The sequence below is a fragment of the Coloeus monedula genome (assembly GCF_965178545.1).
Source record: "Coloeus monedula genome assembly, chromosome: 19".
In the NCBI taxonomy this organism is placed as follows: domain Eukaryota; kingdom Metazoa; phylum Chordata; class Aves; order Passeriformes; family Corvidae; genus Coloeus; species Coloeus monedula.
In genome coordinates, this window is record NC_138799.1 from 5,161,050 (window position 1) to 5,187,422 (window position 26,373).

The 26,373-nt window shown below is 45.1% G+C and overlaps 1 protein-coding gene across 2 annotated transcripts in view; it reads right to left on the reverse strand.

The window, feature by feature from the left end:
• Window positions 1–3,089: 3,089 nt before the first annotated feature.
• LLGL2 (LLGL scribble cell polarity complex component 2) overlaps window positions 3,090–26,373 on the reverse strand; it is a 33,117-nt gene continuing 9,833 nt past the window's right edge. The window contains exons 3-26 of one of the 2 annotated variants that reach the window (XM_082294160.1): window positions 22,598–22,695; window positions 21,514–21,595; window positions 20,140–20,255; window positions 19,424–19,582; window positions 18,525–18,687; window positions 18,221–18,350; window positions 17,379–17,433; window positions 17,047–17,201; window positions 13,559–13,776; window positions 13,002–13,069; window positions 11,868–12,021; window positions 11,666–11,770; window positions 10,576–10,868; window positions 10,155–10,308; window positions 9,708–9,858; window positions 8,908–9,024; window positions 8,237–8,403; window positions 7,320–7,584; window positions 6,473–6,626; window positions 5,901–5,938; window positions 5,397–5,444; window positions 4,829–4,871; window positions 4,051–4,112; window positions 3,090–3,702 (exon numbers count right to left, since the gene is read on the reverse strand). In XM_082294160.1, the coding sequence (XP_082150286.1) occupies window positions 3,698–3,702; window positions 4,051–4,112; window positions 4,829–4,871; window positions 5,397–5,444; window positions 5,901–5,938; window positions 6,473–6,626; window positions 7,320–7,584; window positions 8,237–8,403; window positions 8,908–9,024; window positions 9,708–9,858; window positions 10,155–10,308; window positions 10,576–10,868; window positions 11,666–11,770; window positions 11,868–12,021; window positions 13,002–13,069; window positions 13,559–13,776; window positions 17,047–17,201; window positions 17,379–17,433; window positions 18,221–18,350; window positions 18,525–18,687; window positions 19,424–19,582; window positions 20,140–20,255; window positions 21,514–21,595; window positions 22,598–22,695 (3,000 nt within the window). In that variant the 3' untranslated portion in view covers window positions 3,090–3,697. Of the gene's footprint in view, window positions 3,706–4,050; window positions 4,113–4,828; window positions 4,872–5,396; window positions 5,445–5,900; window positions 5,939–6,472; window positions 6,627–7,319; window positions 7,585–8,236; window positions 8,404–8,907; window positions 9,025–9,707; window positions 9,859–10,154; window positions 10,309–10,575; window positions 10,869–11,665; window positions 11,771–11,867; window positions 12,022–13,001; window positions 13,070–13,558; window positions 13,777–17,046; window positions 17,202–17,378; window positions 17,434–18,220; window positions 18,351–18,524; window positions 18,688–19,423; window positions 19,583–20,139; window positions 20,256–21,513; window positions 21,596–22,597; window positions 22,696–26,373 lie in introns of both variants that reach the window. The other variant, XM_082294159.1, reaches the window with a different exon arrangement.

Sequence of the window (26,373 nt, forward strand, 5' to 3'; positions counted from 1 at the left end):
AGCAGCCTTTTCACACAGGGATTTGCAGGCGCTCTGGGAAGCTGCACCTAACCTGGAAAGCGTGTCAAACACCCCCATCATCATCATCATCATGTTGGAGAAAGAGGTTGAGGTGCTGCATGGAAATAATCCAAGCACTTTGGGGCTTGTGGCTGTGAGTGAAAGCATTGAGTTCCCTGTGACCAAGGGCTTGTGGCAGATACTGAAGGAATTTTTCCACCTGGATTACCCCAGGGAATCAGCTACAGCTGCAACACAACCTTGGTCTTTGCTTGAGAGAGATAACAAAGTCTAACGTGGTTTAGCAAGGACTGCTGGGATTTAGAAGCAAATTTCCACTAAAGTCTGTCTCATCTTTCAGTCATACCAGTTCCTGCTCTAATCAAAGACATCCCAGTCCATGAGGCCACATAGGCAGTGGTTTGGAGGCTGAATTTAGGACCATAGTCCAGGCATGAATTTATTTGAGCTGCCATAGACACAAACCATATTCTAAGAAACAGACCAATTAACCTGTAAAAAAAAAATTCATTCTCTCACTAACCAGACAGGCCTCAGGCTTCATGACCAAGATGAAAAGTACTTTTGCTTCCAACATGATGTTCTTCCAATAGAACTGTTAGACAAATTCTGCAAATAATCAGTTGCTAAACATCTGAGGAAAGCTTGCATTACTACTGAAAAGTTTAAAAAAAAAAAAAAAAAGAGCTTCAGGCCAAGCTTTTCTAGGAGTAGAGAATTTTGGCAGCAAACACACCACCCTATAAAAGAGCTCACGTTACCAGAAAGCATTTGACCTAAAACTCAGGCCACTATAAAACAGCATCCCATATTAAGGACCCAATATGTGTACTCAGATGTGGAAAATTTGTTCTTTAGTTGTGATCCAAGACTCTCCCCTCTGCAGAGCAGTGGGTCTGTGGGGGTCAGGGAACACTGTGCCAGCATGGCTGGAAGGATTCTTTCAAGTCAGTGTTAACAGCAGCTCGTGTCCTGCAGCCAGGGACACTTCCCAGTGCCAGAGCCCAGTGAGGCTGCACAAAGCAGAAGGGGAAAGCACTGCCAAAGCCTGACTGGCAATAACCTTAATAAGGGCCAACGAGCCCTCGGAGTGCTTCCAAGCATTAAAGCATTAGCTCTTGGAGAGGGCCAGCAAACTTCTATCAGATCCCAGACAAGCAGTTCAAGTGAAAAGTAGAGGTAGGCACAAAATTCGAGGGGTTTGGCAGCAGCTGAATCCTCTGATCAGAAACAGGCCATTATTTCTACTGTCAGCTGAGGGGCAGGCTAAGAGTAACCACAAGGCTCAGAAGGCAGTTCCTGAAAGGGAGAGATGAAGAGGGATTCTTTTCCCCCATTACATTCAAAAGCTGCTTACATTCATTCATTGAAGGCTCCGCCCTTCAAGACCATCTCATCTCATCACCGATTTTACTTGCTGCTCGTTTTCTGACAGCACATAAATGCACCCTAATACTGTCACAAGCCTTTCCATCCCCTCCTGCTCAGCTCAGAACACAACTGAAAGCACAGTTCCTGAGTTCCAGTCTTGCCTTGCTTTGTCCCTTTGCAATTTCTCCTATATTTTACGCATAGCAGCTCTAAAAGGATTCTTAACATCTCTGCCCACGAGTCAAGGAGCTCATTCCAGTGAATTCTTCAGTTCCAAAGCTCTGCTAGAAAAAAAATCTGCCATTATCTCAGCACACACCCCTAAACTACTCAATTCCATTTGGAGTCAGGTCTGTGCTCTGAGGAAAATAAGAAGCCTGGATTAATTTTTCTGTTGCTGTTGGTTTTCAATCTAAATGCAATTTAGGGTGTACAAGTAATGGCAGCATTTTCATGACTCCCTCACTCTTTCAGTGGACCTACTGGACTTTTCAAGTTATGTGGGTGAAAATAGGGGGAAGATAATAAATTGCTTCTGCCTTTTCTGAGCAGGACTGTCCCATCTCTTCTCCCAAGCCTGCCAACAAACAAATACTCAGAAAAGGCTTTAGAATCAGTCCATCTGTGAGGAGCAGAAAGAAGCAGCTGGGTGCACCAGGATGATGCACATGCACGGGGTCACACCAGCTCAGAAGCTGCTGATTAAACCATAATTTCCTGTAAATTTGCAGCATCAGTGCCTGGCACAAGAGGTGGAAACAGCAGGACACCTCTCTGCCAGCCTCAGTCCTGCAGCAAGAGACAAGGAAATAATGAAGCAAACAGAAATAAGGAAGTGAAAACTACTTTGGAAATGGAAACTGAAAGAGAAGGCTCTCTAAAACCTCATTAGCAATAAATTAGGTCTCAAAGGAGGTATTAGTACTTGTAGAAGGAAGGGTGCCTGAAGCACCACCTGAGCAACTCCACAACCATTTTTTCCTGCAGAACAGAATGTGCCATCCAAGTGCTGTAGGTAGGAAAGGATCCCTCAGCCTTGCTTGGGAAGATCAAGACAGAGCCTGAAACAAGAGAGCTTCCAAGGAGAGGTTTCCAAAGCGTGCCAAGGACAGCAACTCAGCACCATTCCAGGAGGATTTAGTTCTTCCTCACTGGCTGTCAGGGCTACAAGCAAGTTACAGGGGAGAAATTTCAGAATACTTTGTTCTTTTTCTTAGCTGGAAAAAAAAAAAAGTGGTGTTAGGTGAGGGATAAAGGAAGGAAATTTTTAACGAGGAGCAAACTGCTCTATGCAGTTTCACCGGCTTCAATTCCAAATCCACAGGCAGATAGCACAGCAGCACTGCCAGATCAATCCTGTCTCCCTTCAGTGTTATCACCCACAGTATTCCAGGACAAACCAGCAATAACCTTCCAGGAACCATAATCTGAACCAGGGCCTTTCCTGGCACCAGCCCCATCCCGTAGGGATTGCAGGATGGTGACACAATCACTTTGCCTCTCCCACCCACCACCTTGCTTCACCTCCAGCAGTGCTCTTTGCCCCTCAGCTCAGAGAGGGCAGCTCCACCTTCTCCCAGGGATCTGTGGGCAATGTGAAAGAAGCTGCTGAAGGACAGAATAGATATGAGAGGAGACAAGGATCACAAAAGGGAATTCAGAATTTTATTTCCAAAAAAAAAAAGAGCAATGCAGTGTTGAAACAAAAATCAAATTCAGTTAGTTTTCCTCCGATTTGAATGGCTACAAAAATAGATTCTACCCAAATCCATAAAGCCAGTTAACAGTACCATAACAAACCCCAAAATTACTCATTCAGATACCACATACAGCAGCCACAGGAATCTAGCATATATTACTTGATGTTTTTTTTCCTTAAATTTCTAAATGTTTCCGTTAAAACTGAAATACCCATAAGATTTTAAAAAATTGTACAAAAAATAATTGTTGGAGGTAACAGTGTGCGTTTATTAAAATCCTGCACCAAGGCAGTAAAACATTTATAATTTAAAACCCAGCCCAGTAGAAAAGAGAAATGTGCAAACATTTGAATGTTAGATGTACTCAGAGGCTTGTGGTGCATCAGACCTGGCATCCACTGCTGTCCTAAAGCAAGGCAGGCTCCAGCAGGAGAGGTCTCCAAGAGGCACTAAAGGGGAGGCAGAGGCAGCAAGCACAGCACACGAGCTGCAGCTCCCCAGTCTGGCTGCTGGGAGCACTGGTGCCTTCTCCCCAGGGACGGTTTGCCCAGTCAGTAGTGTTATGGCACTCGATCCAATGCCAGGAAGTCCTCAGTGAGTTCTGGTCAATCTGCTGTAGCAGGGAAAAATGCAAAGCCATTTTAAAAGGCAGGCATTGAAAGCTAATGAGAGCTAATGAGTTGATATGCTCAGATTGTTGCTGGGAGTTCTGGCTACCTCACCAGCTCACTTTGTGATAAGAGTCAGGAGCCTTCAAAGGATTTTTAGCTCTTCCCTTACCACTTCAGCATGTAAGGCACTGAGCAGTGCTCACACACCACTCAGCCAGCAGATTCTCACCCTGAAAATTCGGGTCAGAGCTCTGCACAAAGCATTTAAATAAGCTGAATTTTATAAAGAAATTTCATTCTACTTTCTGCCTCCTTTGGCTACTTCAAATATCTTCAGCCTCACCTACCTCCTCCATTACTTAGTCCGTGTCCTAACGGACTTCTTGCCAAATTTCTTTCTGCATAGCTCCTGCAATGACACAAGAAGAGATTCCTTATTGCGATGCAGTCTCATCCCATCCACTCCCAGAGGCTGACAGAAGACCAGGATGAGGTAGTGTCCAGAGGAAGTGCACAGAGCAGAGCATGTCAGGCAGTCACTGATCCTTCCACACCAGCAGTTACCAACCCCACCAAGCTTCTTGCATCCGTTGCAGACAGTAGTCCTTTGCCTACACTTGGTAGCCCCTGTCCCTTGACCATTCTAGGGAGATGAGATAAAGCCCCGCAGCCGTGGTGGTAGCTCAGCTCTATTGTAGAGACAGAATGGGAGCAGAGACACTGAACACATCCAAGGGACAGTGTCAAGCCAGGATTAAAACTCCAGAGTCCCATCCTTGACCAACTAAGCCCGTGTGGCCTGCCCTTAGATCAGCATGGGTTGACACAAATAGAAACCTGTATGCGAATACTCAGAGTCCTGTTCCTTGGGGAGGTGGGAATGTGATCTCTCCTGCTTTTCGGAGAGAAAGAGACAAAGCATTATTCATGAAAAACGCCAAGGGACAGCATGTGAAAGAGAACCTGACTCGCATTATTGCCCTTTGGTAGCTTGTGGGATGCACACATGACCAGATTCCAGCACAAGGATCCCTGCCATCAGGTGGGCACCCCCCTGCTGTCACCTCAAGCTGCCCTCCCCCAGCCAGCCCCAGCCATCAGGAAGAGAAGTGGGCTGATACTCACCCTCTGCCTCCCTCCAGAGTACTCTGGATCTCCTTCAGCACTTCTGGAAATCAGAGGGTTAAATCAGTGAGCCAAACCAGAGGGGATCTGCTTTGAGGCAGCTGCCTGACCACATTCCACCTCCCCATGAACAGCCTCCAGAACCTGCCGCCCACAGCTCAGAGGTCAGCCCTTGGATCACCACTGCCTCTTCAACAGCACCAGGTTTTTACTGGGCAGGCTGGCACACAGAACTGAAGCAGTTGTTTGCCAGAGGAAACATTGCCAATCCCCGTGTACCAGAGCCCCAAAGGAACTGTCTGTTCCAGCTGTCATCTTACACAAGTCCGACTGGAAATAAAGATCCTTCTCTTATCTCAGCAGGGAAGGAAGCTCTGCAGAACAACCCTGCCCGAGGGCATGGTTATCTGTCCAACCCCTCATTTCTGGGGATTCAAGACAACCCAGCATTTCTACCAGTAATTGCAGATCCCTTGGAACTAGAATTCACAAAATTCCCAGCAGTTTTCTTCTTTTCCCACCCAGAAAGGCACCTTCCCTCTCAGCAGCAAGACTTCATCTCACTCACTTTCATCATTGAGTAAGGCATGTTCCATCAGCCTCCCAGACTTCCTTCCTAAAAAAGAGTAGGAAAAAAAGCTTTTACCTAACAATATTTTCCCCTTTACCTGAAATAAGTGCAGTTTTGGAAACCCACAATGGAACTGGATTTTTCCCCCACGTTAAGTACTTTTTGACTTTACTGAATGCTTCACAACTAATCCTTGAATCTCACACACTGAACTGTATTTTCCAGCAATACTAGTTTGGATAACAGAAGATTCAAATAATTTCAGACCTTTCCTCCAGCAAAAACTCTGTTCTAACCTTTAAGGGAATCTTCCACACACAATTTACTTCAGAGGTGTCAACTAAAATACCATCCAGGCAGGTCACTATGTTTCCCTCACATCCCTCCTTACTTTTCCTTATTTTTCTTAGGTAGAAAATATCAACTGTAGCAATAGGAAAGACATTTTGAGGTTTACACATCACCATGCTACCTTTAGTACACTTATTTTTTTTCACTTACCATCTTCTCCACAGTCACCTGGACTCTTTCCTGGTCCCCTAAAAAAGGAAAGGAGACAGAAAACAATTACTGATGCTGAGGCACAGGGGTGCAGAGAACTGTTCCTGGCAGCTGAAAGAAGCTCCAGTGCACATCAACTAAATGGTTTGCTGAGTGTAGGAAGGGCTTCACCACATGCTGGTGATGCAGAAGTCTGCAGACACCACAGAACACTAATAAACTCTTCAAACAAAATTCCTGTAGGATCTCTGTGAGTGTCAGATCTACTGTTACTCTGTTCCAAGAGGAGAGGAGGAACACTGGATTTCCCTTCACAAAGCAACAGCTCAGCTCCAGCACTTGGGAACAAGCAAAGCAAGCCAGGGCTTGCTCTAAGTTAGTGACTCCAGCTTAGGGATACCAGTTCCAGTGCTTCCTGCTGTGTCCTACCAAATGTACTCCAAGTAGGAAAACCATCAGGGGGAAGGTTACATTTCCTGATGCCAGTCCCTCTATAGAAAATAACTTCAAAGGGTTTTTTTTTTCCTCCCTACTCAGACACAGTCAGTGTGCAAGAGTATTACAGAGTTTACCTGGATTTCCTTGCAGCATTCTCTGTGCCAGACTTGTTGTGCACTTGATTGTTGCTCGTCACTTCTGGCATGTCCACGATGCACCGGGGCTCCACCAACCATTTGGTGGAAAGGGAAAACCTCTCAAACTCCGACGGCGAGATCAGATAGAAACCTACAGTGTTTGGGAATTTATAAGGGCAATTCTCAGGAAACAGTTCCAGAACCAAAGGTGATCCAAAAAAAGAACAGATCTAGGCATGGTCTGTTGGCAGAAAGGGTTTGCTTTTCCTTTTATCTAAGCAAGGAGGGATCATTGAGGAAATTATTACCCAGCTCCCCCCTCTGGTTAGCCTAGAGACTGTGCAATTTAAGATTATGCTGAGAGATAATTCTGCTGTCCTGTGCTGACACTTAGGAAAAACAGCACAGAAAGATGAAAGAAATGAACTGGAAAGCAGCAATCCATCTTCAGCAGCCATAAGATGCTGGATCCCAGTTTTGCAATGTGAGTGCTGAGCCACAGGCACGTACAGGAGGCACAGTGGAGACATTTCCCCAGAGTCTGCTGCTTGGAGAGCCATTCTCTCACACCAGACAAGAGGAGGGTGGCCAGGTGCAAGTTACCTAAGGAGCACATCCAAGCTGAAAACCACTGTATTCGTTAACAGTAATGGAATAAACTCACTCCTGCTTCTGCTAACTCATGTGTTGGTACCTGTTGGGAGCTGCTACTGCCTGGAAACACACAACGAACACATTTCTGAAATACTCTCACATGTGTACACAGCCAGCTGTAAACACTAAGCCCTTTCCCACTGTCTGAAACACACAATAAGAGGGATGATTTGGGGGAAGCCCACCTCACCTTGGCCATATTTGGTGAAGACACAGGATGCAATGCCACTCACATCCTCCTTGCGGATGCAGGGGTAGCGGATCTGTAACTTGAGGAAGGGCAGGGAGATGATCTGGATGTCTCCCAGGTTGGTCAGCACTGCCAGGTCGTTCTCGCTGTAATCGTCGGTCTTGCAGCTGCCGAAGTTGGCAACTGTCACCTTCCGTACCCTGCAGCCCTCCAGGGCTGTCAGCTTCAGCTTCAGCTTGGAGCTGACCTTGGGCAACGTGAAGACCTGTCACAGAAACGAGACACTGACACCTCTTCCTGCACAAAGGCAGCAGCGGCAGCTCCCCGGGACATCTGCTGCTCCCTCCCTGGACAATGTTTCCATTCACAGGGAATACACACAGGTGTAACCAGAGCCAACCCCCTGCTCACAAGAAGGAATCAGCCACAGGCAGCGTGAGAATCTATCTCTGTTCTGACATCAGTTTTACCCTTCAGGCTGTAACTGTACTTCTCCCCTATTTTTCCAAAACTCTTCCCTATTTGGCTACAAACTATTATAGAAAGAGAACAGGGTTTGAGTTAGTGTGCAAAACAAGAAACCTTTAAGCTACTTCACAAACATACCTACAAATTCCTGCTTCTGCACTAACCACAGAAAAGCTCTTACCCAAAAGCAGAAGCAGCCTTGTCCAAAGACTATAATGCAATATAGGCATAAAATTTCTTTATTCAGCACTATGCTGAACACCCAGCTCACCAGCACACATCTGATTTATGGACTGCACCAAACAGAAATGCTGTCCCATGGCTGTTATTCAGGTACAGGAGAACCAGCACACCCAAGAGTTCTGTCTCCACTGAGCTGTGCCCAGTGCTTCAGCAGATTTCATGCACAGTTCATAGGCACCTCCCCCCCTTTAAGAGGGGACACTCACCTTAAATTGCTCTTCAGATACCACCAGCAGCTGGTGGCTGCCTTGCATATCAGGACTCTTGGAAAGGTCATGTGCTACTTCTAGAGGTTCTGGGAGGGGAGTGCTGCGTCCATCCAACACAAGTATCCCCACAACAGGAGCCCTGTGCATCAGCTGAATCTCTTTGGCTAGACAGGCAAGATAAGGAGGGAAAACAAACAGAAAAAACAAACAGGAGTCTAGTCAGAGACACTGTTAGAAACTCATTCACATCCTCTCAGAACTGGAGACCTATATATTGTGGTTATAGAAATGCTGCCTAAAAAGATTTAGTAGTTGAAGGGCATTCTGACTGGACTGATCCGTGTTAAACAGAAACCATTGTTACATAAAGACAACAGGCCCAGCTGTCAGAACAAGGGACATGTGCAGCAAGGGTTGATGGCAAACTTCAGTGACAGCTGATAAAAATTCACATTTCTGAAGTGAGTAGGAAACGAGGCTGAGGCACATGAAGCAGTGCTGGAGCTCCAGTTCAGCTGCTGCAGTGAGCACTGCTTAGCTCAGACACTGCCACACTTGGCTCCAGTCACTGATGAACAGCACTAATTGAGCCATCCTGCTTTTCTGCCCGTAACTCCTGTGAGTGATGGCTCAGACCCAGCAGAACCCTGCTTTCACCAGGCACTTACCCTGCTCTGCCCTCACAGGCTCATCCATCCTCCTCTCTGCTGGAGGAACACGTAAACAGAAGGCGTAGACTGTCCCTCCATTGGTGCCAGCCCACAGGGACGGGCAGTGCCGGGAGCCTGGAACAACAAAAAGGCCCATGAGCAAGGCACCATCCATGACACCCTTCAGTAACAGCTTTCCCTGGCTATAAAAACCTCCCTCTGTTTGCACCTTAAATAGCTTTGTATCTGGGGGGACTTGCCAGGCAAACTGGAAGTTCTTACCATTCTTTTCCCAATACACCAGCAGCCCTCAGAAAGGACGCTGCACGTGAGCAAAGGCAAAAGTACCACCACACGAACCACCACAGCTGCTGTGTCCAGTTTTCACACATTTACATCACACAGGAGCAGAGTAAACTTGTGCATGGTATCAGTTTGGGCTCAGATGCACAACCAGCCCCCCCACCTTCACCAAAATTAAAAGGCTCTGCTGGAGATAGGGGTGAACTTCAGAGCAATGAGAGAAAGAAAAGTTTATACTAAAACGTCAGATGCCATTCCAGCCCATTTGAAAATCATACATAAAGACCTGATTCAAAGATGAACTGCCACTTGCTTCGGATTAGCCAGCAGCCCAGAATGGCTAAATAACAATTCTGCATGACAACATATGCTCTTGTTCTATATTGGTTTTTCAGCACAGCACAAAGTAGGACACAGGAGGTGCCGAGTTTTCCTGGCAGTAAATCCTAATACACTCCTTGGCAGAAGAAGTAAAAACCCATTTGGAAGAAGAGAGAGATGCTTTTCCTACTCACTGTCTCTCAGAAAGGTATCAGCAAAATACAAGGTTCGCACAAAGCCAGTGAAAGAGTCTTCTGCCGAGCGGGCTTCGATCTTGCGCTGGACTGGAGCCAGTTCCATCTCCTGCAATGCGTCCTGATCAAACTTGGCATTTGCTTCTTGCACCTTCACAGATCAGGAGACACATTGTCAGTCAGGGGTAGACACAGCAGGGAGAGAGAGGGGGGGTGGCAGCAATAGAAAGGCACAGCAGGGTCACACCAGTGAACTTGTCCTCTGAACTGATCTTCTCTAAAAATGTGCCTGTTTCTATCTAACAGAACAGCATCAGAAATTGCCATTTTTCCCTCAGACCAATAGCTACTGATTTGATAGCAGGGCTGAGACCACCTCCTGCTCTAAGCAGTCTCAGCAGGCTCCAAGCTGTAAACAGACAGACCCAAAAAAGGGGAAGCCCTCACCTCTGAGGCATTCCCACTACCTCCTCGCCGCTTCCTACTGGACACGCGGCTTCTTCTGATCCGCCGGAATGACTGACGGAGGGACTTCTTCAAGGATTTCACCCGAGACAGGGGACCTTCTAAGGCCAACTGGTCACTGGGATGCAGTGTGCACCTGGAAGAGGGAGACAGCAGCCACGTGGTCACTTTCTACTGAGTGGCAATTGCTCCCAGGAGTCCAACAAGTATCCCAAGTATCCACACGAATGTTGGAACACACATATATTCTGGAAGATCTTCAATGGTGGAGAAAAAAGAAGCAGAGCTTCTTGCTACAGTGACAGCTCTTGAGAAATCACTTATCACACCTTGCTTTGTTAGTAATTCCAGGTCATCATTAACATAAGGATTACCACAGACCCCCTGGAAAGATGACACTTACTTGACGAAGACCAGTTGCTTCTGCTGATGGTCAAAAAGCCCAAACCCATGACTGGTACCAAAGGCCACAAGCTTCCACTCTGAGTGCAAGGCCAAAGAGGTGACCACAGCTGGTGGTTGACACTGGACAAGGACAAATGGCTGAAAACCAGCTTCAAATCTAACAGGGCCATCTCGAGTTTTTAGCTTCTCGTGACCTTTCCATCGATAGCCCTCTTGGTCCTGCAGGAGATCTGCTTCAGCATGGTCCACCACGTGTTCTGCATCCTCGTCGTTCAGTTCCATCACCAGCACCTGAAAGGAACAGAACCTTTGCTACAGCTTTTGCTGTGCAGGCAGATCTCCAAGCTGCAGCCCTTCCCTACAGCTGCTAAACTATAGCACCTCTCAGGACAGGTAAGTAGCAGCAGACAATGTCTAAAATACCAACTAGAGAAAGCAGAAAATCCCAGAATAGTTTGGGTTGGAAGGCACCTTAAAGATCACCTAGTTCTAACTCCTGCCATGGACAGGGACACCTTTTCTGGTGAAGAGTTCCATCCAACCTGGCCTTAAACACTTTCAGGCATGGGGCATCCACAACTTCTCCAGGCAGCCTGTTACAGTGCCTCACCACCCTCACAGTAAAGAAGTTCTTCCTATCTAATATCTAATCTAAACCTACTCTCTTTCAGTTTGAAGCTACTCCCCCTTGTTCTGTCACTCCAGGACCTTGTAAGTAGTCTCTACCCATGTTTCTTGTAGGCTCCTTTCAGGTACCAGAAGGCTGCAAATTAGGCGACCCCAAACCTTCCTTTCTCCAGGCTGAACAATCCCAATTCTCTCAGCCTTTCCTCAGAGCAGAGCTGCTCCATCCCTCTAATCAAACTTGGTGGCCTCCTCTGGACTCACTCCACCAGCTCCACGTCCTCCTTGTGCTGGATGCAGTGCTCCAGGTGGAGCTCACCAGAGCAGGGTCCCATGAAGCATTTCCAGAAAACAGATCAATTTACCACGAGAAAAATGAGCATTTTGAATTTTAGCAGATCTCCAGATTACTCTGAAACCTGCACTGAAAACAATGTTTATGTTGATTGTTCATATTCCAATACCTGTCCTGCTGTACCAGCAACAGCCAAGTATCCACTGTATTTACACAGGTAGATCTTCTGGATCCCAAGTCTTGGATCATCACTGTAAGGATCAAAGGTACCAACCTAGGCAAGAGAACAGAGAGGGGCTGGTCTTTAACTGGGGCAGGAATCAGAACTGCCTGGGTTTTCAGAAAGTTTCTACAAGCAGCAGCTCTCTTACCTTGCGGAGTGGAGGCCACTCATCCTCCCCCAGGGTGTTCATGTTGTCATTGGGATCAGCATCTGTGAGGAACACTCTCACTGTGCTCAGCTTATAAAGGAGGTGCAAGCAGACACCAGAGGCATCCCAAAACCTCACTGTGCCATCCTCATGCCTGGGGGGAGGATACGGGGACACACATCACACAGGAGAACAGCACATGGAGGGTAAAACGGAGGGGGAAATACAGAAACAGAAAAACAAACCACAGAAAGATTTTTGGCTTCTTGGGTATTTTTTGTGGGTTTTGGTTTTATTTTGTTTTTAGTTTTTTGGGGTTTTTTAATATCCAGCTGTTCTTGGTGATCTGACACCATTACACCAATTTAAGATTATGCCAAAAAGACATGGAAAAGGCAGAAAGCTTAGCATATGGAAGGAAAAAACTCATCCAGGCAAAAATATGGTTACTGCGAGGGAAGGGAAAAAATAAAATTAAAAAAAAAATAAATAAAAAAAAATCAAGTTTTAATCTTAGTTCTCCAGGTGAAAATTTGCAACAGTCTTCCAACACAAGGGTAGGAGCTTCTAACATGCTCCATCAAGAATGAAATCTGAGGAACAGCCCACTGAAACTCTCAAAAGTGCTTTGAAAAGAAAATGGTACATTTTTATGCAATGAGACCATCTCTTTCTAGCTACTTCCACCACTTAGCTAGATCTGTTCAGGTTGATCAAAGCACACAAGAGTCCAAGCTAACCTCTATTTTAAGATCCAGAGTGTAAGGCAGAGGGAAAAATGCTTCAAAACATGCGGGATTAAGCTCCACTTTTACACTGCTGCCTTTGAACCAGGCTGGATTAGTGTCTGCACTCCTACACACTTTGCGAGTAGGGGGAATGGATAACACATCAAAACTAAAAATCAGCCACTTTCTGGGTTATCTGTGGACATCATGACCTGTTTGCTCAGAAGCAGCAAAATCAGCTGGCTTTACAAAGCCAGCAGCACAGCTTTGAGATGCTGCACTGTAAAGCTGCAGCCTCCTCCCTACAAGATGAGCAGACTTTAACTCCACAGGAAAATCTCAGTTAGTTCAAAAGGGGGAACTGGAACGGGGTGCCTGATGGTCCTCAGGTCAGCACCTCACCTACCCTGTTAGCAGCAAGTCCCTCTGTGGAGGATCCGGAGCGATGTTGGTGCCACCGTCAATCGGCCACGGCTACAAATACAGTAAGAGAAGTGTGTGACCTCCTAAGCAGTGACAGTGTGGAGAGAATATAAAGTCAGCAGGAGGGCATGAACTCCAGTGCAAGTGGCAGTGAAACAGTCCATGCTGTCAGCTTTTGTTTGCATTACATGTTCCCATTCTGACACCAACTGTGCCTTTTAGAAGGCATTCTACGTATTTCCCCGAGAAGCTTCATGCTTTTACATGAGAACTTTGTTACCCCCGACAGCTGGGAACACTCAGACTTTCCCTCTGGCTTGTCAAAGCTTAAAAAAATATCACATTTTAATTCCCCAGTGTGAGTAACTGTACTGGTGGTGCTTTGGGAAAAAGCCTTTCTCAACCCTATTAAGAGGCAGGACAGTGTCTGGTGGGGCTGAACCCTCTGCAGATCATCAGCAGCACAGACCACCCACACCCTGGGCAGTCACTCTGTCCTAAACACGTGGGAACACACAGGGGGACACAAAGCTGCCATACCATACTGGAGTAGTGAACGTTCTGCTTGCTCCCAGCGCTGATAATCCGCTCCCAGAGCTTCAGTGGGATGTTGGAGACGTGGTGAGAGCAGGTGATGGCTGAGCAGTGCAGGGAAGCCAGGTATGGAGGGTGCACTGCTGGCCAGCCTGCACTTTTCAAGTCTATCACCACGAGCTCTTCTTCTGCCAGCACCACCAGGGCAGAGGGGTCATCGAATTCTGTAGAAACAACACTCATTGAGGCTGACAAAACTGACATCCAAGGTCAGTGCAAACAAGCTTCCTGTAAGGCTGCTTTGAAAACCGTCATCACACAGCTCCACATCAACGTTTTTGTTGGAAAAATCTTTAAATGCTTCTGTGTTAACTGGGCCTATTGAGTATGAATCTGAAGACACAGATTTACTGCAAATTCATGTTTCTTTACATCACTCCTGGGACCGTGACAGTGACTTTTAATAGATTCCCTCGCAGAATGAAAAATCTGTTAACAACTGACTAAGTAACACAAAGCTCATACCTACTACTGTAACAGCCAGAATTCCTCTACCTACACCTAATTAACAGCACTGGGTGGAAAGACATGCATACACCCCAGCAGTGACCCATTTAGTGCTGTGTTAGGACCACAGTCCATCCAGGCTAAGCTGCTTAAACATGCTAATGCCTTGGGTTCTGCAGAATGCTTCTCTGCTTGAACTGACAAGTATTTACAATTCAGCTCTCTTTTCGTTTTCTCTTCTTCTCATACATTGTGACACATCCTCTAGACTTCCTTTTTAAAGATGTGTACATCACCTAATAATTCTTATGTATATTAGGGACAACTACAAAAGAAATATGCTAATGTAGCTTGACTGGTGACATCTGACACAAACAAGAATTTTAATACTAGTTACAGTGGAAAATCTTGAGTGAAAAAAATTTAGTCTACAAGGACATTATTGCAGCAAGGTTCACGAGTCAGCCACAGCAGCAAACTGGTGGGAAAAACCGAAACCACAGGCCAGTTCACAGCAGTGACAATTAACACAGCTACAGAAATCTGAGTGAATGTAAAACTGGAGTGGGGGTGATAAACAGAGAGCCATTAGCAAAGTACCTAACTCAGCTTTTCCCTGACCTTCCCTCCTAAACTGTACTTCTACTTCCCTCCTTTACTTGGTTGATTACCTGGTATACACTTGCAAGAGGCACATACCGACAACTGTTCGCTCAGCAAAATTAAATTCAAGTAATTAGTACTTGGCATCACTAGTGAGGCACCCCAAGTATCACCTCTGACTAGGCCCAGCCACAACACATCACTGATTAGTTATGTTTCTTCATGAAAAGAACGTTTTCTGTTCAGTTTTACTTGCTTTTCTATGTGCCACCATTTGCAGTTGCCCACAGGACTTCATAACAAAACAAATAATATCATCCCTGTACTGTTACAGCCCTGCAGTTTGCTGTTGGCAACATTAACCAAAAGTGCTCTGTTTTAACAATTTTTTTCCCTGCAAAGACACACATCTGAGCTCATTTCTTATGGCAAGAATCTATTTTAAGTTGCTGAAGTAGCAGGCACAGTAGAATTTGTCATGATTGCCATACACTCACCCACCTCATTGAAAAAAAAAAAAACCAAAACAGGAAGGGCTGGCCTTTTAAAAACTGTTTCCACAGCATATTCAGGGTAGTGGAAAGTCACCAGCTACGACCATGCTGCAATGCTTAAGCTTTGTGCTTATTAAATTAAGTGGCTTTGGTATACAATTAATACCTTGGTATTGCCACTGCAGGGAAGACTGCTTAAGGGCAAACAAGGCAAGCTACGTAGATCCACTAAGCTTAGGCAATCAGCCACAAGGAAGCTTGTCAACCACAGAAACCTCATTTTATTGTAAAAAACTTCCTCACCTAAGAGCAACAGTTTCAGTTTCCTGTAGCAGCTCCTGTCTGAACCCACTGGCAGTGGCATTAACTAGTTAATTCAATTCTTGGGAAGTAGAAATACGAAGCCTGTTAATTCAGTTATTTCATCCTAAAGGATTTCTAATCATATCCAGAAACTGAACTCTAAGCGGTCCAACTCTGACCTAAAAAGCTCAGGTTTCTTTAATCTTTAAGATTTTTGTTCCATCATGTGGAATCTCCACTCTGACAATTTCATAGAAAGTAAGAGGGTCTCCTTTGTTAATACCAAAAGGTATTGAACTTGAGGCACTGAACAATACCTCAAGTTTATCAGCACTGTGAGCCTGAAGGTTTAGACCTGTAAGTTCTGCTCACTTGGAAGATGCTTTTATAAAGGCAGCGTTGTGCATGGAAAATCAGTACCAGACACATACAGGCACTTCTGCTCAGTTACTCTGCATTTCTCTGCTGTCTTTTCAGTGACCTGAGAGGGTCTGTTAAGATCTAAGAAGAGAGGCAAGAGGGAATCCAAAAGCTGTTTCTTTCTGCCTCTTCCCAGGACATTCCTCCCCTGAATCTGTGCTCTGCTTCCCAGAACAGGCCAGAGGGATCCAACCTGCACGGACAGACTCGGATGCAGAGCTGCTGCTGTCACCACCCTCCCTGGCAGGACACTGGACAAATTGGTTTGGAAACCTGTCTAGCAGGCAAAGCAGAGACTAGAAAGCCTGAGAAGATCCAGTAACAGAAGATTGACTTAGAAGCTCCTAAAAAATCTGCAGTTTAGTCTGATCCAGCTTCCAACACTGCACATTTTTGGAGCTTGAAATAGCATTTTATACTCAGTTACTCTGAGTTAGCCAGAAGCAAGAACTATACCAGCATTAAACAAAGAATTCTTGGGGAAAACCCTTTAGAATTTCATGAAAGGAAAGAATATACAGTTACTGCAGAAATAAGGGCAATAAAGCTCTTCAACAGAAGCAAGAATCTGACAAGCTCTACACAATTCCAGGAATGAGAACTATTCAGTTTACATTCATGTTCACCAGCACTAAGGAAATTAAGTTCTCCATATACTGACCCTTGCTTCTATGTCACCCTTTGCTGATTTATGACCCAGAGCTCCAGACACAAAACCAGGTAGTAATTAAAAGAAGCAGCGTCTCAGTGGGAGTAAATTCTGGTTTTAATTATTAGCCTCCTTTGAAGTACTGTTTCCAAACAACAATATTCAGATCCTCATTTCACAACCTGGTTATGTCCAGTGTCCAGCTTAAACAGACATAAGCTTAAGAGGTCTTTTCTCATAACAGAGCAACTTAATTTTTTTGAGGAATGTATGGCATTTGTAACCAGCCCTTTATTTACATCAGTATTTTACACTCCACTTTTAAATGGGCAATCTTTCACAGCTGGACTCAAGGGTCTTTTCCAAACTAAATGATTCTGTGATTCTCTGCTAAAGCCTCAGAAACTCCCCAAACAACTGACCTCCTTATCACATTTCATGTGCTATTTATACCAGGCAGATTCCCACACACGTACACAGCTACCCTAATTCCTCAGTAATGCCCTTCCATCACATACCTGCAGCAGGATCTGAACTGAAGATTATGAAGAAGTCTATCACTCGTGAGGTAAAGTCAAAGGCTGTTTGCTGGCTGCCGTGGATAACAGAGATGCTGTGCCGGTCCCCATAGCTAGCCCGGGGCATTCCTCCTTGGAATATTATGTAAGGAAGCCTTAAGAGAAAGAAAGAGTTAAAGTGGTGTGTGCTGAAGTGAGGAGTAAGAAAAAATTCAAAGAAATGTCAAAGAAACTTTGACAAGTTCTTACAACGTTACTCTAAAGGGTTCATATGGCATTGCAGACTGCACCCTTTAAATAGGAGAGACTGAAGGGATACACCACAAACTCACCCATTTTTTGTTGTCTGCCAGTAGATCTTGGAGATGGCCTTGCAAGGAAAAGGACCTGAGAAAACAGAGTGTTTTGCTACAATTCAAGAAGTGCATCTTTACATCAGAAGTTGCTGATTCTGCTTCAGCCAGGTCACCTCACCCTCCACCCCAAGGGGAGCCACCTGAATTAATAGGAGCCAGCACCACCACCCCAGACCAAGCCACATCAGACAAGTCTTCTGGGACACACTGACCACAGAACTCCTCAGCAAAACACAGCTTAGGCTCAGGGAAGCTCTAAACCATGTTGCTGATGGCTACCAAGGAGTGGAAGTGCTGCTGGAGGAGCTGATTAACTAGAAAGGATTGCTAAAATCACAGTCATTCCTGAAACTAATATGAAGTGATGGAGCTTTAGAAGCTTCTCTACACTCAAAAGGTGAGGTCATCCCATTTGATGGGTTCCAGCAAATCAGAAGCTTCATTTCATCACTGCTCAGGTCAACAGAAAATACACTCAGCTCACTATTAATTACACAGGATCCAAGCAACTCCTGCTGAACAGGACACCAGCTAAAACAAAGAGCTGAATCACCAACACCCTTCTTCATAAGGGGCACTAATTTTGTCAACAGACTTGCTCTCCATGTTCAGGACAGACTTCAACAATGCAAGGGAGTTTCAAATCCAAGAAAAAAACTGGGCTGAAATCCTTTAGCCCAGGCTCACAAGCCATTCAAGAGGCACCTCTGCATTTTGCCATTAAACACTAGGGAGAACTGTGACATAAATATCTTACACAAGCTCAGAATTAGTTTGAGTTTGAACAAATACACAACAGTTAAACCTCACTTACTGACCATAAGGCACAGTGTTTTCCAGAGGCTCTGGCTGCCTGTTGTCACTGGATACTGGCCACTGGCTGTAACTTCCATCATAGTGACAACTAATGAATTTACTGCCATCCCTCTGCCAGTAGAGGTTCTCCAGCTGCTGAAAAGAAAGCCATACAAATGACTGCTCTCCAGAGAGCTGTTATCTCCCCAAAACAACCCTTCCTACTATAAAAGCAGCTTTGTCAGGCTCCCCCTGCACCTGCTTTGTCTTCAGCATAAGTGAGAGCCCTTCCTGCCCTGCTGAACTGACTCTGGATTGAATCAATACCTGGCTGCCCAGGAAATGGTGTGTTGCCTTGTTATTCTGCAGGTCCCAGAGGACAATCAAGCCCCTGCTGTATCCAATTAGGATCTGGTCAGGGTTCTTAGGATGCTCCCGAAGGGCTTCCACCAGTTCACAGGATCGTCTGTTGCAGTTATCTTCTGGTATCCTGCAGGAGCAGAAGAGAAAACCAAGAGAAGCTGAGTCCAGGTACAAACTAGAAGGACTGTAATAAAAGGTGTAAGAATGAGAAATTAAGTGACAAAGTTGAAACAGGTATTACAATCTTCTCACAAATCCTTCAAGCAGCAGAAAAATCTTGTGGGAGACATCACACCAGGCCTACCACAGGGACATGCACCCAGCCCCATTTTCTTCAAGGAAAGGCCAAGGTTTACAGTGATTACTAGGAGTGGATCCCAGGACTGTAATAGACAGTCTGAACCACCCACCCTATTCTCTTACAGAATAAAGGTAGGATGGAAATGTCAGTAGGAGACATGAAGTAGGACAGTTTTCAGCAGCACCTGGATCTCCAGAGTGATAAAATCCCCATTTGAACAAAGCAGTATCAGATGTTCAGCCAGCGGTTGAAAAAATAAATGGGTAATTACAGCTAAACAGAATTTTTTTTTTTTTTTCAAAACTAAACACAAGGGCCAGGGCACAAGGTTTGCAGATTCACCCCAAGTGAACATGCTGTACCTCCACAGTGACAACACCATGTTGACCAGGACAAAAACTGTTACTTAACACACACTAGGACTGAAAGCTACTTTCATGAGAGTCAGGCAGATATGGACAATGCTTAACACAACAGTGAGGCCCCAGTACATGATCTGGGGTGACATTTTAACAAAGGATGTGTCTGGTAATGGGATTCCACCTCTTGTTTGCTCACTCACCGCTGCAGCACGGCCTCGGGGGTGATGGTCCTATCCTCCAGCACTCGGAATGAGGGCAGCTCCACCACAAAGATGTTCCCACTCTCCGTGCCGAGGTACAGCACTTCCCGTGAGGAATGGGGAAGCACAGCTGTTACCTGGGTGGCACTTGGTGGAGAGCTGGGGATGCAAAGAGACTCTTGTTACTGAATTTGGGACAGTTAACAACGTAACAGGGACATTTATTAGTGGCATTTGGTTGGGAGGCGTGATTATTTTTTTTAAGGAGGAAAACACCAGCTTTAAGACAAATTACGTCAAAAATTTTTGATAAGTGCATGGACGAAGAACCAGACACCTTTTTTGCAGAACTCTCTTTAAGTGTTCCTAAAAATAGCTCACCTAAAACTGGCAAGATCAAGTGAAACTAAAACCACAACAGCATTTCAAAGTCTGGCTTAGGCATGGTTAGATTTACCTAACCTTAACAGCTCCTGTACTCACAGCAGTGAGTGCACAAATATTTTAAAAGATGTCACCCTTTGCACTGGTTCAGCACTTTAAAATGCTGGTCTCCTATGCCCAAGCCAGCTCCTGGCTGGTTTCCATGAACACCCTTTCAATGGATTCAGAGGAGTGGCATGCTGTAACAACTGGACAAGCTCTAGCTTAAACAACAGCAGAATTTTCTGAGTTGCTTATCCCCAGACCAGCTCCAAGCCCCTCCTGTGGCTTACCCAGGTGGCCCTTTGAGGGTGAAGCGATGCTCCTCCAGCAGCTCAGATGCTCCTCCGTGCTGCTTCAGGCTCCAGAGGTGCAAGCTGTTATCATCCAGCAGTGTCACCAGCTGGCACTGCAAAATCACACAACTTGCTTTTTTCAGAATGCCAGTATTAAATATAACACAGTAAATTTAGCAGTAGAGTTGCTGCTGTTCATAATTCCCTGCTAAAACAGGACTGGGGAGCTGGTTCAGTTTTTTATGGCATTGGACAAACACTGCAGCAACAAGATCTGGGGGGTGGAGGGAGACAAGAAGCAGCCTAGAGGCTAAAAACCCTGTTATAAAGGCACAGGTTATCACTAAGGGGGATGACAAGGATTTAGGCTCCTGAAGATCAGCCTGTGCTGTAAAGCCCAGCCATGCAGCTGCAGGCTATCTCACCTCCTCCTGGCTCAGCACAGGTTTGCTGAACACACCCCAGCTTTGGGTGGGGCTGATACACTCTGCTACACCACACTCCTCACATTCTTCGTGTCCAACCTCATTCTGGAGGGTTGTGTCAGAATCCTTTTATGAGCCCAGCCCTGCTGGCTGGATGTTCAAATTGAAGCATTTTACCTGCTGCAGCCACACCTGGTGCAACACTCCCCATGGGAGTTTCAGTTTATACCATTAGTTAAGCAAACAGACACCCAAAACCGCCTCAAGAATTAAACCCCTGTCATAAAGAGGCCACTTGTGCTACGCTGGGGGCACCAGGCAACAAAGTCTGTGACCAAGACACCAGTCTGACAGTCAAGGGAAAGAGAAAGTGGTTAGACAGCCACCAGACACTTGGAAAATTCTGCTTTCCTATTTTTAGTGTGTGGCAATAACCGTTCAGCAATCCCCAGGAGCAAGATTCAATAGCCCCAAACACAAAGACACCAAACTTAACAGCAGGTGAGGCTAGCAGTGCTGTTTTGAGCTCCTGAAAATAATTAAATCAGTTCAGCAGCAGCTCCTGTTCTATCTGTTGTGCAGAGGGAAGACCACCCAGTCCTACTGAAAAACTGGGGCTGCAAAAGGAAAAGGAAGTTCTTGCTTCTGCAGCAGATTGCCTGAACTATCCTGGCCTTATTACCATTCCCAGGATGTTGCTGGAGATAAATGACTAACAGTTATGAACAATAAAGCTACTCTTTAGTTAAAAGCTTCTCTTTTAGTTTTACTGAGCATCTCCACAGCAACAAGCGCTGCTGAGAGCACAAAATACACTGGGATAAACATTCCCAACCAAGCAGCATTTGAATATTCTTGGTAATAGGAGCTCAGATCTCTGGAATAAAATCAACACCTGTTTAGGAGAGATCTACACAAGTCACAGAGGTACTGAAAATGCACTTACCTGATCAGGTATAAAGTGAATCTGCATTACAGTGTTGTTTTCTTCATGTAAACCCATGAACTCCACCCCAGGAGCACCATATCTGATGAGTTTGTTGAGGATCTACAGTATTTAAGGTGACCCACAGCTACAATTAATTGATAAGAAGCTTGCTAGCAAGCAAGACGAAAAGAGATTAATTTGAAACCACGTTTTACTGTTGGTGAGCTGGACAGCAAAGAATCAATGCAAATCTACTTTTGATTTTACATGCTTGTAAAATTTGCAGGCTGTGCTCACTGTGGAGAACAGGGAAGTTCACTTCTTCCTTCAGCACATGCAGAAGAGGTGCCTGGACCCTGTTTTTTTCTCAAGGATGTTTCGTGGTTTCCCAGACACTACAATCCTGCTTAACTAATTTGTAACCAGGAGACAGATGGCTTCTGCCTGCATGTGGAGTCCAGCCTCTGAGCACAAACACCACCAGCAATGAATGATTAAGCTGGCAGAGACAGCACCAACTTTTCCTTTCTGGGCTGGGTGACACGCCTGTTTTACAGCTCATCTAACTGGTCTTTGCCATGAGAAGCACCTCACACACACAAAAATCAGACTGGACGTCATTAGCTAAAAAAAAAAATAAATTACCACCTCCAATGTTTAGGTCTTTAATTCCTGGATGGTCAAAAACTCAGGAAGTTGAAAGCATTTCTGACTTCAGCTTTAACCTTTGAAATAGAATTGCTTTAGAAAAAAAAAAAAAAAAAGAAAAAGGAACCCTGCCCCAAATATTTAAACAACCCTGGAATTTACAATGTGAAGGATTGCTAAACTTAGGCCAGATCTAGTCTGACCTTCTGCATAGCAGGAGCAGAGTCTTGTTTAATATCTGCATCAGCTCAGCTTCTGTTTGAGCTATAGTTCAGCTCTTGGAAAGATAATCCCACCCTGATCAGACCAAAATCACTCCAAACCCTGGCAAACTGTTTCAGTGTTTCAGCAACCCTTGCCTGCAAATTCATACTTGATCAACTGTGGAAGTGTCTTCAAAGCTCCACGTTCTGTTGAGGTTAAACAACTCTCACCCAAGGTATTCAAAGGATACAATTTGATGGCTCCTGATCGTGTCCCAATGGCCATGAGACGGAGAAATGGGCTATAGCCCAGGGCACTGGGCTGATGGGGAAATCCATGTTCCACAGTCTGGAGGAGAGAAGGAAAAATCATAATCAGCAGCTTGTTTCATGGGCACTGTTGGGCAGAGATAGAACACAGAAAGTAAACATGGCATGGCAGATGAAATACAGCACTTAATGGCAGCTTTTTCTGCTGAAAGGTGTTCAAACACCGGTTAGATTTGCTGAACAACAGCCTAATGATGAGCATGTGCCAAGAATCCCTAGCTCCACAGCCAGGATATCCAGAAGTGTAACAGAAATGAAAGAGAAATATTCTGAAAACAGTAGCCCAAGCAGCTCTTGATGTTAAGATTATAAATAACTCTGCATAAGCACAGCTTAGTCAGTCAATACAACACACTCCATCACTCCACATCAGCTGCACTTCTGTAAACCAACTGCTCAGCACAATTTCAAAGTCTGACACAAATGCTGTGTGCTGTAAGATCAGCTTCATCTGCCAAATTCCACACAGGTCAGCCTTCCTGACCTCTTTTTGGTGACTGACATGAAGAAATGGTGCAAAGCAATGCAGAGCTACGAGTGAACATCAGTGCTCATCAAGGAAACTAAACAGACTTCCTATGAGCAGTCAGGAAAACTAATGTAATCCATACCCATTTTCTAGAGGGAACACGAGGAACACTGGGAAATTTAATGAGAGCAGGAGCCTGCTAGGCCACCTCAGAGTAATTCAAAGCCATTTGGGACTAAAAGATGTCACTGTCACAGGGAGCAATGTTGCTTGCCCTTAGTGGCTTCCCTAAAGTACAATCTACACTGCCCCAGGAGGGAGATTTGGAGCGTTTGCACACACCACACTGAGCATGGCTGATGCATTGACACACCAGGGAATAATGTCCTGCCATGCTTACAGGATGCCACCAAGCTGCTTGGAGAATAGCTCAGTGAGGTTTTCAGAAGTGCTAATGCACAGCTCTTATCCTGGTTTAGGCAAAACTAGTATGCACCAACACACAGCCAGGTAAAGAGGGCTGGTGAGTCCACAGATTAATAGGGCAGATTAACAGGGATGCTTCCTAGAAAACACTGATCCTTACAGGGCCAGCTTCTGGAAAATACCTTCTTCTAAGGCAAGCTGGCTAGCTACAGAATAGGAGTTCATTCACTCATTACTGAAAAACAAAACAAAAAAAAAGCAGAGAACCCTCCATCTACAGCACTTGCACCTCACTCCCATCCTCATTTCCATCATGTCTTTGAAGCAAAGCTACCACATCACTTAAGTTTTATGCTTTATTCAGCCTAAAAGTAACACCTGGACTTTATTTCCTGCATAGTGATTTCCCAACTTAATCCCCTGCACGAGAATCAAATGGAGCCGATTTCATTTCTGTGGTCAGGCCACAGCCCGAGGTGCCCCAGCTGCTGCAAAGCACTTTAATGTCCTGCTCAAAGACACAGCACAGGAGGATCCAGCTGACTCCAGAGTCTGCCAGTTTGCTTCAGTTTTAGCCATTTGATCACAACTCCTAAGCTGCAAGGAAAGACCTCCATCCTCTAAATACTGGTCACCCCAGCCTGAGGTCCTCTTAAGGGAAGATGAGCCTCTGTAGAAGACAAAACTGGAAATATTGGAGCATTTCTCAATTTTCTGCTTGCCAACTCATTAGGCTGGGCAAAAGAGTAGTCAGTAATTTTACCTTTTATAGGTAGTAAGCCAAGATTAGTACTACAAGCTCCAAGACCACTGAGTTAACTTCCTTTTATGATAACAATCTCCAGCCTTACCTGTATATATTCTAAGAAAGTAATTTAAGTGTTAGGTTTGTACTATCAAAAACAAATTTTGAGAAGTCAATCTTTTTACTGTCACCCTTGAAGCTGCTGCTAACCAACCTTTGCATAGCTACACATAAGACTTCCTAGAGAAGGCTGTATGAAATTAGGAATTTATCAGTGGATTCAGAGTTGAAACATGGCAGTTTCCTAATCCAGCACAGGCAAAGAGGAGTTTCTCTGCACTGTGATAATTACTGAGACAACACAGAAAAGCTTCCTAATTGTCAAAGTTGTGGGAGTATAATGCTTTGGTGCAAAATTCTGGGAAGAAGATCCAAGTTAAAGTGTTATCTTAACAACAAATCAGGCATTTAAATGAATCAGGTGTAGCACAGGCAATAAACACCATTCCACTCTCACCCAAAACAAAGTGAGGAACTTGTTAGGGAGACACCAGTGTAACTCCCCTGTTAGTTTTAGTTTCAACTTGTTCGCAGTCACTGCACTGTCATGTTATCAGCTCAACTAGGTGCAATTTTCAGTGACACATCAATTAGAAACTGTGATTATTCTGAGATTTCATCCAGCCCAGAAGATAAAGCTTTAACCACAACTCTCAGAAAACCATGACTTATACAATGCTGCACTGCCTGTTAGGAAGCTGTCAACACCAGCCTTAATACTGGCCTAATTATATCTTGGGTTTGATGTGTTAATTTGTAAACACATTAGACAAGTCAATAAAGGCTTTAATTTTCAAGTATGAGACCTATGAACTGCACAACCAAGTGTGTATGATTCAGTAATAATAATAGGAGGGTGATTTTTTGTTCCTCCAGGTTTTCATTCAACCAAAAATTTGAAGTACCCCCCATTCCACAGACAAATTTGCAAAAGAGAAGTATCAGTAACAACCACAGCGTGCTACAAAGCTGCTCAAGGAGAGCAGTAAATGTACTAAAGGTTTCTGATAGCACTGAATCTTCAACCAAGATGCCCATAAGATGCAACAAAGATAACTCTCTCTGATGTCATTCGTTTGTTTCCACAGCTGGGCAATAAAGGCTTCACAGTGGCTTTTGGGCTGCATTTGACACCACCAGGGCCAGGCATTCACATTCACTGTCCTGATTACCCAGATCTTTTCCTGCTACTTATTTGCACGCAGTTGTTAAATCACATGAAGACAGCTTTGGGCTGCCCTCCTTCCCTCCCCTCTCTCGGCAGCTTTCATCAGCCAATCCTTTCACCTGCCCAGCAGGTAAACGCAGCAAGGGGGAGAGAGGGGGGCAGGAGGCAGCAGAGGTTACAATGGAGCCTTTCAGCAGAGCTGAAATAACAAACTGGAGTGCCCACAATGTGCCCTCCTTCTCAAAAGGGCCTTTGTTTCTTTGGGGAAAGGTAGGAGCTTTTTTTCGTTCTCCACAGATCTGTCAGACTCAAGCAAGCCTGGTGTCAGCAGCACTGACAGAAATGCTTCGTGTCAGTCATATTTACTGCAGGAAAAATGTGGCCAAACTGAACAGTTGTTCGCAGCCCACACTAAAGCTGTGCCGATGCAGCTCTGTCTTCCTCCTTTCACTTGTCTCTGCTTCTCCCCTCAGGTTGTTTTATGACAGAGCAGAGACAAATCCAACCACAGGCAATACAAACCCTGTCCCTTTGTTAATTCATCTCTTGAAGAAACAACGAAGCCTGTACGTGCTAACTCCACTTTGCAGAGACACTAATTCAGATTTCAGGTAAGCTATCCATCACACCCATCTGCAAAGGGGCAGGAAGGCTGAAAACAGGGAAAAACATGAAGTCATAAATTAAATGCAATGTTCCCAGTTGGGTAACATTCAGCTGTAAGACAGGCTGGTTCACCTGTGTGTTACCCATCATCTAGTCTGACAGTGCCAGCCTGAACACGTTTCTTCTGCAGAGCTTGGACTGAGCCAAAGGCATCCAAATACTA